General features: G+C 42.0%; 1 protein-coding gene across 2 annotated transcripts in view; it reads left to right on the forward strand.

Annotated features, from left to right (window-relative positions):
• LOC112108238 (serine/threonine-protein phosphatase with EF-hands 1) overlaps positions 1–14,065 on the forward strand; it is a 41,547-nt gene extending 27,482 nt beyond the window's left edge. For both annotated transcript variants that reach the window (XM_026649787.1, XM_026649781.1), the window contains 10 exons: positions 678–844; positions 2,581–2,617; positions 3,106–3,255; positions 4,941–5,264; positions 6,501–6,686; positions 8,636–8,778; positions 9,788–9,894; positions 12,034–12,197; positions 13,274–13,358; positions 13,555–14,065. In XM_026649787.1, the coding sequence (XP_026505572.1) occupies positions 678–844; positions 2,581–2,617; positions 3,106–3,255; positions 4,941–5,264; positions 6,501–6,686; positions 8,636–8,778; positions 9,788–9,894; positions 12,034–12,197; positions 13,274–13,358; positions 13,555–13,739 (1,548 nt within the window). In that variant the 3' untranslated portion in view covers positions 13,740–14,065. The remainder of the gene's footprint in view (positions 1–677; positions 845–2,580; positions 2,618–3,105; positions 3,256–4,940; positions 5,265–6,500; positions 6,687–8,635; positions 8,779–9,787; positions 9,895–12,033; positions 12,198–13,273; positions 13,359–13,554) is intronic.
• Positions 14,066–14,314: the final 249 nt, after the last annotated feature.

The raw sequence follows: 14,314 nt of genomic DNA on the forward strand, positions 1-14,314 counted from the left end.
ATGAATAAAAATGAATTACCTTATATTTTCTGAACTACAAAGTGTGGATTATTACTATACCTACAAATCCCAGATCCCTTGTCCCCTGAGTCTGAGAACTTTTTAGATCATAGCTTTCTTCTTGAGTATGCTAACTCCGGGCTTCTCAGACTTTTTCACTCTTAACTGTAGAGTGTCTCATGGGTACCTCGCCTCCCATTCATGATGAACAGACCTCCTCCCTGCCATTTGCAATTGTACCACTTCCTTGCAGCAATGGCATTTATGGGAAAATAATATTACATTAGGAGAGTAATGATTTGATTGCTCCTTTTTAATATAATTTAGAAGGTGGAAGCAAGGCTTAGAGTTAGCACCACATAAGGAGTCAGATTTCCATGAGTCATCACCAGCAAATACTTTGCAAACCTCTAGTAGTCCAAAGATCACAGTGTGGGCACCTCTGTCTTAAAAAGGAGAGAACAATGTGACAGTACTGTCTCTCTAAATCCATGTATTATGTAGATGATCTAGCAATATAACCTGTGTTGCTTGCAGCTCCACTTTATCATGTTATAAAAACAACCATAACATGACATACAATCTGAAAACCTCTAGCCTTTGTTTTTGGAAATTAATTTCAAGCTATACCTATTAAGTACATTGGCTCACCAACTTTGTTTTGTTTCCTCCTGCAGAACGGCCTGCCTTCAGAAGAAAACCCTTACCTTTTTAATGGAGATTTTGTGGATAGGGGGGAAAATTCCATAGAAATACTTATTATCCTGTTTGCCTTTCTTCTTGTCTACCCCAACCATTTACACTTGAACAGAGGGAACCATGAAGACCATATCATGAATCTGAGGTAACATTTTCTTCTGTTCTTTTTCCATGCAAATGTCACAGAGATGAACGCCTTTTTGATCCTTTTGCGAAGGTTATGATGAATCTAGTTTCCACAGGCTTGTCTCATACAGAAACCAGTGTTTTAATGGGCACTCAGATGTTAATGGTGCATCTTAATCTAGCAGGGGGAAGGGATATTTCTACTAACCACCTTAAACATGGATCTGATTCATTTCTCACTCAGGGCCCAATTCAAAGCCCACTGAAGTCAATCGACTTTGCAGAGCGTTCAAGTGTACGAGATTTTGAGGCACAATCCATATTTTGTTTGAATCGGGTTGCCTGTTCCACAGCACTGATAAGGCAGGTGGTGTTCCATCAACAAACAAGCGACGCTCCCTGTCCAAATACGTCATAACACCAGGAGAAATGCACTAAGATAGGAGCCAGGAGACCATGAGCTAAAATCCCACCTCTACTGACGGCTGTTTCTCAGCATTTATTATTGACCAAGGAGTCGTACCCCAGCCTTAGGAGACAGGTTAGCGTCAGACCTCCTTCATTGTACAAATAAGAGAATTGAAAGGCTGCACAAAGTGATCTCGGGAAAAGCTAAGGATGTGGGCAGTCCCACATCTCATCCATTCAGCCATGCTGCAGCTCAGAAAAAGATGTGCCAAAGCAACATTATTAGCTATCCTGATTGTTCCCAGGGGTCTCACCACTGGACAACACTTCTCCCAGGCACAGGAAGAGAATCCAGAAATCCTGATTCCCCAACATTCTACTGCTGTCTAGCAAATAGTTGCCTGACCAAATAGTTGTGCCCCCCCATCTTGTGATCATTACACAGAGGATAAATTACTCTATTAGCTCAAGTGCTAGAGAGCTATGCAGGGGAGTTCAGGTTCAGAATTCAAACCTTGTTGATGTTCCATAGGAGAAGATCCTTATGGTTGCAAATAGTGACATTTATTTTTCCAGTGTTGTTTTTTAAAAAACTGGTTTGTTTAATTCACACAGTGAGACAATATCCTTAAAAATGGGGTTTATAGTGAAAAAACAAATCTGTCAATTATGGTGTGATGTGCAAGAAAGCTAAGGTGTTCCACATTAAGGTCATTTGTCACATATTTTGAGTAGTTGTATCACATTGGCTAATTTGAAGGATGAGAGGTGTGGGGACTTCATTCCACTGAAATCAGTGGAGTTACAATCATATAAAACCAGTGGAAGATCAGAATCCTACCCTTTGTGAAGCACAGACATGGTGGGCAAGCTTTTGGAAAGAACGTAAATGACTTAAGAGGACAGTTCCCATTGACTTTCACTGGGACTTGTGCTCTGAAGTCACTTAGGTGCCTTTGAATTGCATGAAGTTTCTCTTTTGCTAATGGGCAAGAGACCACCAATTCCTTTTGCTCTGGGTTCTGTTTCTGCCCAGAAAGTTCTGGCTCCATTAACATTGTATAATGGTCAAAACTCATCCTCAACTAAATGAATCAGAGAGTAGAGGAAAGCCATTTGTGTATACGGTTAAATCAGGAAAATGTCTGGAAAAGTTATGGGGGATGGAAGAGGAAAAGAGGGAATGGAGAATTCCTAGAAATTACTGTAGTCCTCATTTTTTGTAATTATTATTGTTAAAGATTTACAGTTTGTGCACTATGTGTTGAATCATAGAAACTATTGCAGGGTTATAGTAAAAAGTGATCATGCAGAAAGCCAGTTCGTGATGCTGCCTCTGTTTTTCAGATATGGTTTCACAAAAGAAGTTATGAAGAAGTACCGGGTAAGATATCCTCTCTCCCCCCTTATTTGCTTCCAACATGTGCAAACTGAAGTGTGTGTCAACAAGAAGATTTGCTCTCAGGAATGTAGTGTAAATACAGAATAATTCCATCAAGATCAGTGGAATTATTTTGCATTTACACAAGTGTAACCGTGAGATTAGAATTTGAACTGTTAGTTTTATTTATGTCCAGAGATGTATGAGGTGAAATAGGAAAAGTTTATGAAGTCAAACAATAAACATCAGAAAAAAATGAAGCTAAAAGAGCAACGAAATGATCAAGGCAGAATCAAGGCAGAAGGTAAATTTTGGAATGTATATATTCATACTATATTTCTGGGTTAAAACAATGGGCAGAATTGTTCATACAGATTATTGAAGTCCGAGCAAAACAATGAGGTCAAAAGAAACTTCTACAGTAGTTACTTGTTGTGATTAGCACCAAAGGCTTTCAAGAATGATATCTAATAAAATAATACATTTTACAGTCCCATAGCAAAAAAATTTTAAATCTTCTGCAAGATGTTTATAGCTGGCTTCCCCTTGCCACTGTAATTGACAGCAAAGTACTAATCGTACATGGAGGAATATCAGACACCACTGATTTGGATTTCCTGAATTTATTTAAGAGAAATAAGGTAAGAGACCATGCTTCTATACTGTTACCTTTATTCTGTTGGTGATCTCTGAAAGTGTTTACTAGTAAAAATATTAAGATAAAGTTATCTAAGCATTTTATAGATTTAGAGAAGACAGTAGATATAACCTAAAGAAAATACAGCAAAATAGAGACAATGACTTCTTCAGAAGGAAACATTGGTGGTGAATGGTGCCAATGGACATTTTGAGCTGGTGTAAATGAGTGTAGGTCCATTGAGATCAGTGGAGCTACACCAATTTACACCACCTGAGCATCTGATCCACTATATAGTAAGACCATATGTTTGCCTAGAAAATATGAAAATTACCTTATTTTAACAACTCACGGAAGTTTCAGGAGAACTAGGAAATCCATCAGTGTGTGAATTTCTTCCCTTTCAATCCAGTTCAACTTTCCTTTAGTGACAGTTGTGCACTGGGGCCCCAGCCCTACAATCTGATCTGTGCAAGCAGAACCCCTCAGCCTGCGTGGAGCTACTTTACACCTGGGTGAAATCCCACAGAAGTCAAGGGTCTCTGCCTATTTGGATCCTGTTTCAGGATCAGGCCCAGAGGCAGCCAAAATTCCACTTTTCATAATTGAAACAAACTCAGAAGACAAGAGGTCAAATTCAGCCCTGAGATTAAGCAGGTGCAACTCCTGCTGAAAACAGTGGAAGTTACTAACATCAAGTCTATGCTTGGTCTGTTATTTGCGGATATTAATGCTGCTTCTATGCAACTCATAATTAACATGTGAAATCACCTCCGCAGGAGAGTATTGAAATACTTCAGTAAGAGTCAGACATTTGAGGGCCAGATTCCAGGCTATGCGCTGGCATTTGTGCTATTCCAAACTGATCCCTGGCACAATTTGCTGCCAGAAGCAGTTTCTGATATCTAGCTATTATTTTTTTGCACACTACACAATCCCCACTGGGGCCAGCTCATATTTTTGAGTCAGTGCCTTAGGTAGATAACAACTGTTTGGGTGTTGGTCAGACAGCTTCTGCTCCGATATTTAGGACTCTGTGGAAGAAAATTATAGTAGTAGTAGAATCAATTTTCTTTTTCTTTAATAAATTGTTTAATACACACACTTTTTTGGCTAAAAAAAATGAGCTAGTGCAAGTGAATCTCCAAAGAGAAGGCAAGAAGCAGCCCAACTCTTTCAAGAAAAGATTTGTTTTAAAATAAATTTGCCGTAGCCAACCTATGCAGCTCCAGAGGAGCACTAGCCCTGGTGAACCATCAAGGAGCTTAGGTTTATTTAAGGATATAGTTTCTGATTCACTACTGGGTTACTCCAGTTTTATCCTGATGTTATTCCATTGATTTCAACTGAGTTAAACCAGAGTAATGCTAGAGTAAAGAGTGGGGAATCAGGTCCATGTTTCTCAGTGAATACCATTTCATCCCCAATATTATTGATAAAGGGGCAGATTTTCAACATAGGTATCTAACTTCCAATGGAATTAGGTACCAAAGTTTCTACCCTGAGTTCAAGAACTGTATTTGGTGAAAAGTTAAAACCCAGAGTTTGAATCCAGAGTTGTGATGAGTTAATATTTCCTTAAAGCGGTTGTTGTTGAGCTATGGAGCATATGATGAAATATGGTGCATCTTTGACTTTTTTGATTTATACAAGCTTCAGTAAATATGCACTAATGAGTCTGTCTTTTAGATGAAGTCTGTGCTGAGACCACCAAAATCAAGCACAGAGAGAACCCATGATCCAGAAAGAACTGACTTTGTAGAGTACTCTCCTATAAGAAGAGTCAAGAGATGCCTTCCTGGGCAGGATATTGCTGTCAAACGAATGACCAGGCCTTCATCATCATCTAGCCATAGAAGACGATACACCAGTGATCTGTTGGATGTTGGGGAGCACATGTGTCTGCTTCATGATGGTGTCAACTCTGGCCCGCTCCTAGAGGCACAGTATCTAGAGTCCAATGTTCGTATGCCAAGCGTGCCTTCAGAATTAACAGCAAAGGAATGGAAACAAGTATGTGAAACCAAATACAGACTTCTTAAAAAAACCCTATCTGTATAGACAAATGGAATTTACTTTGTGTAAACAGGATGTTTTGATTCTGAGATGAATAGAGAAAACTTTTAACTTCAGACATCATTCTGGGCAGTCAAGGTGATTTCGTTATGGCTGAATCTACCTTCTGCCTCTGGTCATTCAGATGCGTTTAAAGACACAACACTCTATTCTACAAATAAATATGTTTTATGTATTATATTTCTTCAGTGTTCAAAATGTCTCAATAGCAAACATTTCAATCCATTTGAGTAGTATCTGATGCAGTTGAGTGTCCTTGTGTGGTAAGGTCTGATAGTACAAAAGTTACTTTTAGTTTAAATGGGCTATAATTTCCCAGTCATCAGTCAAAAACTGCATCTATTTTGTGGTTGCAATGCACACACAAGCAGGCTTGGGGAGCTGGACACTGACCTACCCAACAAATCCCAACTCTTCGGATTTCTGGTATGCAGGGCCTGCTGTTTGTTCAGGGAAAAGGGATTTACCTTTGTCATCTTCCCTCCACGTTTGCCTTGTTTACCAAAGAACAAGATTAAGCCCCCAGTGTATAGTAATTTAATAAATTGTGACAACTCTGTGATTTTAATTCACAGAGCTGCTTAGAATCTGAAAATATAATTGTTAGGCAGGGGCATATTTTCTAAATTTCTCTTTGGTCAGCTCCTTTAAGCAGAAGTGGATGGTTATACTGGCTTCTCTGCAAGCAACTCTCTTCTAAAATAAGAAACCTGTCTCCTGCCACTGACCCATGTGACTTAGGAAGGCAGGTCCTTAAACCAATACAATGGAGACTGATAAAACTCTAGTGTAGAAATTAGCCCATTCGTTTGAAATGTGAGGCTTCCAAAGGCAACAGAAAACAAAAAGCAAGTGTTTTGTTCTCTCTTGAGAGTATTAGTTTCTGAAATTGTTTGGAAATACAGTATAAAATCTACCCAGTGATTTACATTTAAAAGCTCAACTCAGATGGCTTTTTTTAATAAAGGCAAATAAAAATAAAGGTTTTCCAAGCAAAAGGAATGTACTAGTTTAAGGAAATAAAGAAAACCTGAGAAGACCATACTGGCACTTAGCTGTATCTTATTGTGCTTGGGGACCCTGTAATGGCCGCCATTTCTAAATAATGTCCCAGGTTGTTGCCGATGTTGTACTAATTGTCAGTAATCATGTGCGTTGGTTTGCTATTCAAAGGTGGTTGATATTCTTTGGAGTGATCCAAAAAACCAAAATGGCTGCACACCAAACAAAGTTCGAGGAGGTGGTTGCTACTTTGGGCCTGATGTTACTGCCAGGCTGCTTAAACGGTATAATCTGAAGATGCTGATCAGGTCTCATGAATGTAAACAAGAAGGTTATGAGATCAGTCATGATGGGCAGGTAAGATCGTCACTTATAAAATAAAATTCTGCTGTGAACTTCCCAGAAAACCCTGTAGGAGTAACTTCAAACTTATCAGCTAAGATGATTGGCAAAAAAGAGTGAGTTCTATAAAATAGGTATTGGGAATATTCACAGTACTCATGTGAGGTTGAATCATGAAGTTCTTTCTTAGTTAAAACTCCCCTCACCTTTAAGGGGAGATTTGTTACTGACTGCAAGATGGCACCGTAGCCATCTGTGCTTTGAAGTTGCTAAAAACCTCCGCTCAAGTCACACCATCTCCTCCTTAGGAAAGTGCATTTTTAAAAAAAAGCGTGTCTTTGTGTCTCTGCAAAAGGCTCACTTAAAGGCCCACTGAATGTGAGGACCGGCACTTTGTAATAGAAACATTATAGAGCTTACTGCAAGTGCTTCTGCAACTCTTTTTTTGCACACTGGAAATTTGTCAGCACAAAAGCTAGTTAGAGCTGCACCACTGAAGGCAGGGAAAGAATCTGAGCTACATTTTTATGCCTGAAATCTTACCCTGGGTAAATTCTAGGACTGGGAAATTGATAGGGAAGATGTTTCTTGGTCATTTCCTGTTGCTTAAGCCTAAAATTCCAATAATCTTTTTGTATCTATGCTAGTCCATTATTATGAATTACATTCATTATTACATGGGTTTACGAACTGAGGGTCATGATCAACATTCCCTCTAATATTTTACAGCCATGTGCGGAATGAATTTTGTTATATGCACCAATATGGAGGTGATGTGTGGTGGGGGTGGGGCCGAGGGGTTTGGAGTGTGGGCGGGGGCTCAGGGCTGAGGCACAGGGTTGGAGTGCAGGGGCGTGAGGTCTCTGCCTGGGGTTGCAGGCTCTGGGGTGGGGCCATGGATGAGGGGTTTGGGGTACGGGAGGAGGCTCAGGGCCAGAGGGTTGGAGTGCAGGGGGCTGTGGGCTCTAGCTGCGGGTGCGGGCTCTGGAGTGGGGCCAGGGATGAGGGGTTCAGGGTGTGGCAGCAGGCTCAGGGCTGGGGCAGAGGATTAGGGTGCAGAGGGATGAGGGCTCTGGCTGGGGGTGTGGGCTCTGGGGTGGGGCCAGGGATGAGGAGTTTGGGGGGCTGCGGCAGGGAAAAAGGACTCCCTCCAGCCCTCTCTCACCGCAGCAGCCTGGAGCCATGGGAGAGACACCTCTCCCCAGCTGCTGCAGCTCCAGGGCCGGGGCCAGGATGCCTCTTCACAGCCGTGGCAGCTCTGAGGCCAGGACCAGGGTTGGGGCGCCTCTTCTCGGCCGGGGCAGCTCCGAGGCTGGGGCCAGGGTCGGGGCGCCTCTTCCTGGCTGCAGAAGCTCTGAGGCTGGGGCCAGGGGAGGGGCGCCTTGCAGCAGCTGCTCCCGGGCTGGGGGAGGGGCGGGGCACCTCTCCCCATCTGCGTGACCCTTGATAGCATGGTGCGCGGCCGTGCAGCTTAGGTCATGACCACCCTGTCCTTCTCGTGTTGCTACATGGGAGGTGAGTTCCAGTGTGGGAACGGTCAAGGCCCACTGTATTATATGTATATCAATATACATGTTACTTTAATTCCTCCAAGTAATTTCCTTCATCTTTTTGGCCTCTCTCTCTCTCTCTCTCTCTCTCTCTCTCTGACATGCATGGCTAGAAGGAAGGGAAGGAAATTCAAAACCATTTAGACCCCAGGGAACTGTTGCCTTTGTGGCAAGTGTAGTTATATGTTGTCTGTCTTATAAAGTGAAGTCCTCATGGAACAAATAAAAACTGGAGTCCTGAAGCAGGACTAGAGTTGACATTTTGTTTAGCTGAGCAGCCATTGGCAAACTTATAGATTTATTAGGGTTTTACACTTGATTTAATTCATTTTGTAACCTGTCTCAGTTTTCTAAAGTCCAAAAAGGGGGCAGCTTTAATCAATCCCACTGATTTCTATTTTCTTTTATTATCAGGTGATCACTATTTTTTCTGCCTCTAACTACTATGAAGATGGCAGCAATCGTGGTGCTTATCTCAAACTGAATCCTGATTTGATACCTCGCTTTGTGCAGTATCAAGTCAGTAAATGCACACGCAAACAGACTCTTCACCAGAGGTACAGTAAGGACAACACATCTAATGGATACATGCATAGGCGCCAACTCCGTGGGTGCTCCAGCCAAGCTCACCCCTCCCCCCCCACTCCCGCCCGCCAGTGGCCCCTGCCAATCGACTCCTCCCGTTCCCTCCCAGCGCCTCCTGAACAGCTGTTCTGCAGCGTGCAGGAGGCACTGGGATGGAGCGGCGAAGAGCAGGGATGAGGGTGCTCGGGGGAGGGGGTGAAAGGAGGCGGGGGTGGAGCAGGGATGGGAAGAGGTGGGGTGGTGATGGGGCCTTGGGGGAAGGGGTGGAGTGGGGGTGGGGCCTGGGGCTAAGTGGGGGTTGAGCACCCCCAGGGAAAATTAGAAGCCAGCGCCTGTGGATACATGTACAGTGTATCAATACGAACCCAGAATGTATGAATTGTTCACGGTAGAAGTTACATGAGAGGTTTAATTGTATTTGCACAGCTCTTTGTTACTTGGTTTTCTTTTTTTTTTAACGGATTTAAAACAAATGTGATAACAGATAAAAGGGGTTCCAACAGCTCTAATTTGATTGTTCTGAGTTATTTGCAGTGCTATAAAAAGAATCAAGGATTTGAATTGTATAAGACAGCAAATGTATAGGATATATGTCGGGCCTGATTCGCCATTGTATGACACCATTTTCACACCGGTGTAATGCCATAGCATAAAACTGGAGTAATACTAGTGTGAATCAGGCCCAAGAATTTTGTCAGCACAATTCTGCCATGCCTGGCACTAGAGTCAGCTTTGCTAATGGAAAGGACTTATAACTTGACTGTGTAATGTCTGCCATAAATAACTGAGCCACCAGATAAGCTCAGACAATTCTTTTTGGTTTTTTAACGTCACTGTTTTAGAAGGGCTTGTTGCAGGGCTCCTAAACTGAGATTGTTTGTTACAGAGGATTGGTTTGCAATAAATACTGCATATGGAAAAATTTGAAGAGCTAGAGAACTTCAACCCTTTAATTGTCCACTCGGATTATTTTCTTCATAGGGTGAGTGTAGTTGAATGGTCTGCATTAAAGTCATTACGAGAGAAACTTTACTCCCGGAGATCAGAACTCATTGCAGCTTTCAGACAGTACGACCCAAATTACACAGGTAATGAAACCAACCACGCGTCTCCTTTCATTTGCAAATGAAAGTAATTAGCTCTTAAAATTAAGTTGCCAGCATTGTCATCGAATAGAACTAAAAATCCACGCTCTCTAAAATGTAGTTAACAGCTATTAAATATCTGGATTTGTGTTATTATTTTATTATATTATTAATATAACATTATTTCTTCTGTGTATTAGGATAGTTTCCTATGTAAAGGCATACAAACACTGCATAGAACAAACTTCCCCCAAACTGGAGTGTATCAAGAGTACCGTTTGTCTTAATACTTGATACATATCAGGAGCACAACATATTTTTCACATGAATGACATCCACTGAGGCGACTGTAATCTGTAAAATACATGATTAAACAAAGGAAGAGCCTAATTCTGTGAGAGACTGAGTGTCCCCAATTCCCAATGAAGTCAGTAGGAGCTAAGAGCCCTCAGCACCTTACAGGAGGTGCTCAACACTTCAAAGGGATCAGGCCTTAAATATGCCTGTGAAAAGGCTGCTGTTGGATGCCACTGGAGTAGGTCTAGAAAGCGGTCTCCTGTTTTGTCCTTCATCACTGGATCTTTGCCAATGCTTATATAAGTACAAGGCAGAACAGAAGAATATGCCAGGGAATCAAGGACGCATCATAGTGCACTGCTGGATGGAGATCTTCTGAAGAATTTCAGGGTTTTGCATTTGTGAGGCTTGGCGAACGGACCCAAGCCATGCCGGGTGGGTCTGGGTTTCACGAGCTCCCAGAGTTCCCCATAAGTGAGGTGACAGTCTGAAGAATGTCCCTGGCTCAGGGAGGCCTTTCACCCTGGACAAGACATCAGCCACTCCATTTTCTGTCCAAAGAATATGCTGCGCAGTTAGATTCCATACCTTTGAGTGTCAATCTACCATCCTCCACTGAATAACACATAGCACTTTGTACTACCCCACTTAGGCCCAGCCGGTTTCTTGTTCCTGGGAATTAGGAACTGCACAAAAGCTTCTTCCAAGTCAGGAGTGTCCAGAGCTGCCTCTCACTGTATTTCAGCACAAGGTTTCTGAAAACGGTGGAGGGAGGGACAGAAACCTGACCGGTTCACTTATTCATATAGGAGCCTGATGGAGTCTGTTGGATCCTGTGTAGCTCTGTTATAGTAGAGCTTTGAAGTATGGAATTGTTTGATTATCCAGCCTGATTTGCTGCCTCAGTGGCTGGGGAGCCTCCAATTACTCTTTGTGTGGGAAACCATCTCATGTTTCCTGGGAGGTGGGGTTTAGGTGTGACAGTTAGTCAATGGTGCATGCTTCTTTCCAGGTGAAATGGGTGAAGGGGTTGGTATTGAAGTGCAGGCCTCAGGGCCTTAAGCATCACACTGGAAGAGGAATCGAACTAAGAAAGAAGTGGGCAGCTGAAGAAATTCACAGATAGAAAATGCCCCAACTATGAGAGTGAGGGTTTGGGCGGGCACAAGTCCAGCAGTGCTAAGGCAGTCTTTGCCTCGGGAGCGTTTCCAAACTCCTCCGTTGCTAGACATCTTCAGAAAGCTATGTTGGTGTGGAACTGAGGTCCAGGGTAAAAAGTCAGAGAGTGAGCACCTCCGCTATATAGTCTCACAAGTCCCTAGAATGGGTGAAGCTGTCGGGCAATGCCACTAGAGAACATAAGGTATCAAGTGAAGGTAAATCTGTGGTTGTTTGACATTGGATGGACTATTTGTATAGGAATAGGGATTGAAACCTTGGGGCACCAAAAATCTTTTCCTCATGACAGTACCTCATCCAATGTCCTTTAAAATGATAACCCAAATGTTAAGGTCGTAAACACCATTTCAAAGCTAAACAGTCAAGTCACATTTTCTAGGTCTTATGTTGCCCTGTCAGCTGTGCATGGTAATATAGCTACAGTACATGTTTGCAGGACCTCAAATCTGTAACATTCCTTTTGAATAAAGTAATTGTTCAGTATACAGTTATTTCAAAAGTACTGAAACACTTCAAATATTGTCTAGTTTTTCTGTGTCAAAGAATATCTGCATTAGACTATTCTGCAACTTGTTAAAAAAACAGCAACAAAAATGGCTAGCAGTTAGTAAGAGTGTGTTGTTTGGCATGCATAATTTATAACCATGAAATGATCCATTTTGACAGGAAGAATTTCTGCCACAGAATGGGCCTCAGCAGTGGAATCTGTTTTACATCTGGATCTCCCATGGAGGACTCTGCGTTCTCGGTTGGTGCAGCTTGCTCCAGATGGAAGTGTCGAGTACCTTTCATGTTTTAATGATTTGGAAATAGAGCCAGCCATAAACGAGGTAAGAGGGGAAAAAAGTCATATCCAAATCTTAGAGGAACATTTTCTTGGAGGCTGGCTGCTTAGGGCCAGATTTTCAAAAATGTTCAGCACTCACAATTGAGGCCAGATTTTCAAAATGCTCAATTTCCATGCAGGAAGCTAAATAAAATGGTCATATTTTCAAAAAGTGCCAAATAGGAAGTGAGCTCTTTTAACATCTCTCCATTTATTAAAGTGACTTAAGTGTTAAGTGAAGGTGTGATTGTTGTATGGATAGGCATACCGTTAATCTAGCTAGCATGAGTAACAATAGCAGTGAACACATGGTGGCAAGAGCTTGTACTTGGGCTAGCCACCTGAGTGTAAGTCTGCTGGGGACCCTGGGTACATACTCAGGTTGCAAGGCTGTGCTGAAGCCCGTGCTTCCATTTCTAATGTTAGCTGTGCTAGCTAGATTAAAGCTGCTATGGGTATGCCTACCTGTGCTTCATTCATGATTTCACTTGCAGTGTGAATTTACCTAAACAAAAACAACGAGGAGTCCGGTGGCACCTTAAAGACTAACAGATTTATTTGGGCATAAGCTTTGGTGGGTAAAAACCCACTTCTTCAGATGCATGGAGACCTAAATAGGAGCACTTGGGTGCTGAGCCCTTTTGCAAGTCTGGCCTGTAGTTGAAATTTCCATTTTTTTCAAAGTAAGAACAGCCGGGTCACTTTCCATATGCACCTTTAAGTTGTGTGTCTTTGAGTGCATAATATGCAGCACCCCCAACAGGTTATCTGCGCTTTCATTAATAATCACTGATTATAGATGTGAAAGGCTCCTTATCCCAGCGACAATTCTCTTAGCCATTTAGTGGCAATGTATCTGGCAATTGAAAGACAGACAGGTACTGTCTATTGCTGTTTTTTCAGGGCCAAGGAGAAATCCCTGCTTGGAAGCTGTGCTAAAGGAGGCTTTTTAATATTTGAAAATGTACGCTTCGTGTATTTGTTTCCTTTTTAGATTGGTACAATGTCTGTCCTGTTTGTTAGTCTAAATCAGATTGAGGTACGATCTGCCCACAGTCTGTAATTTCAAAATCTTTTTAGGTTCAACCAGCTTTGGTGGAAACCCTGTACAGATACAGAACTGATCTGGAGATAATCTTTAACATCATTGACAAAGATCATTCAGGTACATTAGGGTAATTTCTGCTGACTACTACACGTCTATGAAGCATATATTTGTTGTTATGGTGTGTAAGTGATGTGTGTCTTAGGTGGCCATTACATAGCAAATAAATTCCAATGGTGATAGGTGGCAGATAGCCCTTTTGAGGGGAGACAGGTGAGTTGAATAGTGCACTGCTTCTCCCTTCTGTCTCCTTTAGGTCTGATCTCCATTGAGGAATTTCGCCAGACGTGGAAACTCTTCAATTCTCATCTCAAAATTGACATAGATGATGAATCCATTGACAACCTAGCCCGCAGCATTGACTTCAACAAAGATGGCAGCATTGACTTCAATGAATTTTTAGAGGCCTTTCATGTGGTTAATAAATTTGAAAACAAGTAGAACCAGAACTAATTTCAGAAGTTCTTGTCAGGAGCTTGACTATCTGCCGGTGATGATATGCTGCACTGAGAAACATAATGCCTGTCTGAGAAAGAAGGGACTGCATGGTAAACGTATGAGGTGGAGAACCAGAAGCATGGTGCTGTTTGGGGAAGTCATTTCTTAGCCAGTTGTAAACTGTGGACAGCTGCTACACTGAAGAATATTAATGATGAGAGAGAAGAGACGAAAAACTTTAACATCCTTCTTATGGGGTGGTTGCCTGATGGTAGAGCAGGACACTGCCATATTAGCAACTTGTTTGATTCCAGTCCTTGTTTCTTTATCGCCTGACCATTGGGAACTTGATCCTTGCCAGTGTAACTCCTTTAACCCTGTGGGAAGTTAAGATGAACTTCTTTGTGTGGCTCAACAACAGTTCTCACAGATTAGAAGAATTGATGTACTCTGAAGGAAGTCCTTTCTGATAGGGAAAAGTAAAGAGATCCTTCAGACCAGCTATCCTACGGTTGAAAACTGAGAGGAGAAACACCCATTTACAGAAATTATTCTACATTTAAACTAGTATTTTGCAT

This window comes from Terrapene carolina, unplaced genomic scaffold, assembly GCF_002925995.2.
Source record: "Terrapene carolina triunguis isolate 2854851 unplaced genomic scaffold, T_m_triunguis-2.0 Scaffold23, whole genome shotgun sequence".
Taxonomy (NCBI): Eukaryota; Metazoa; Chordata; order Testudines; family Emydidae; genus Terrapene; species Terrapene triunguis.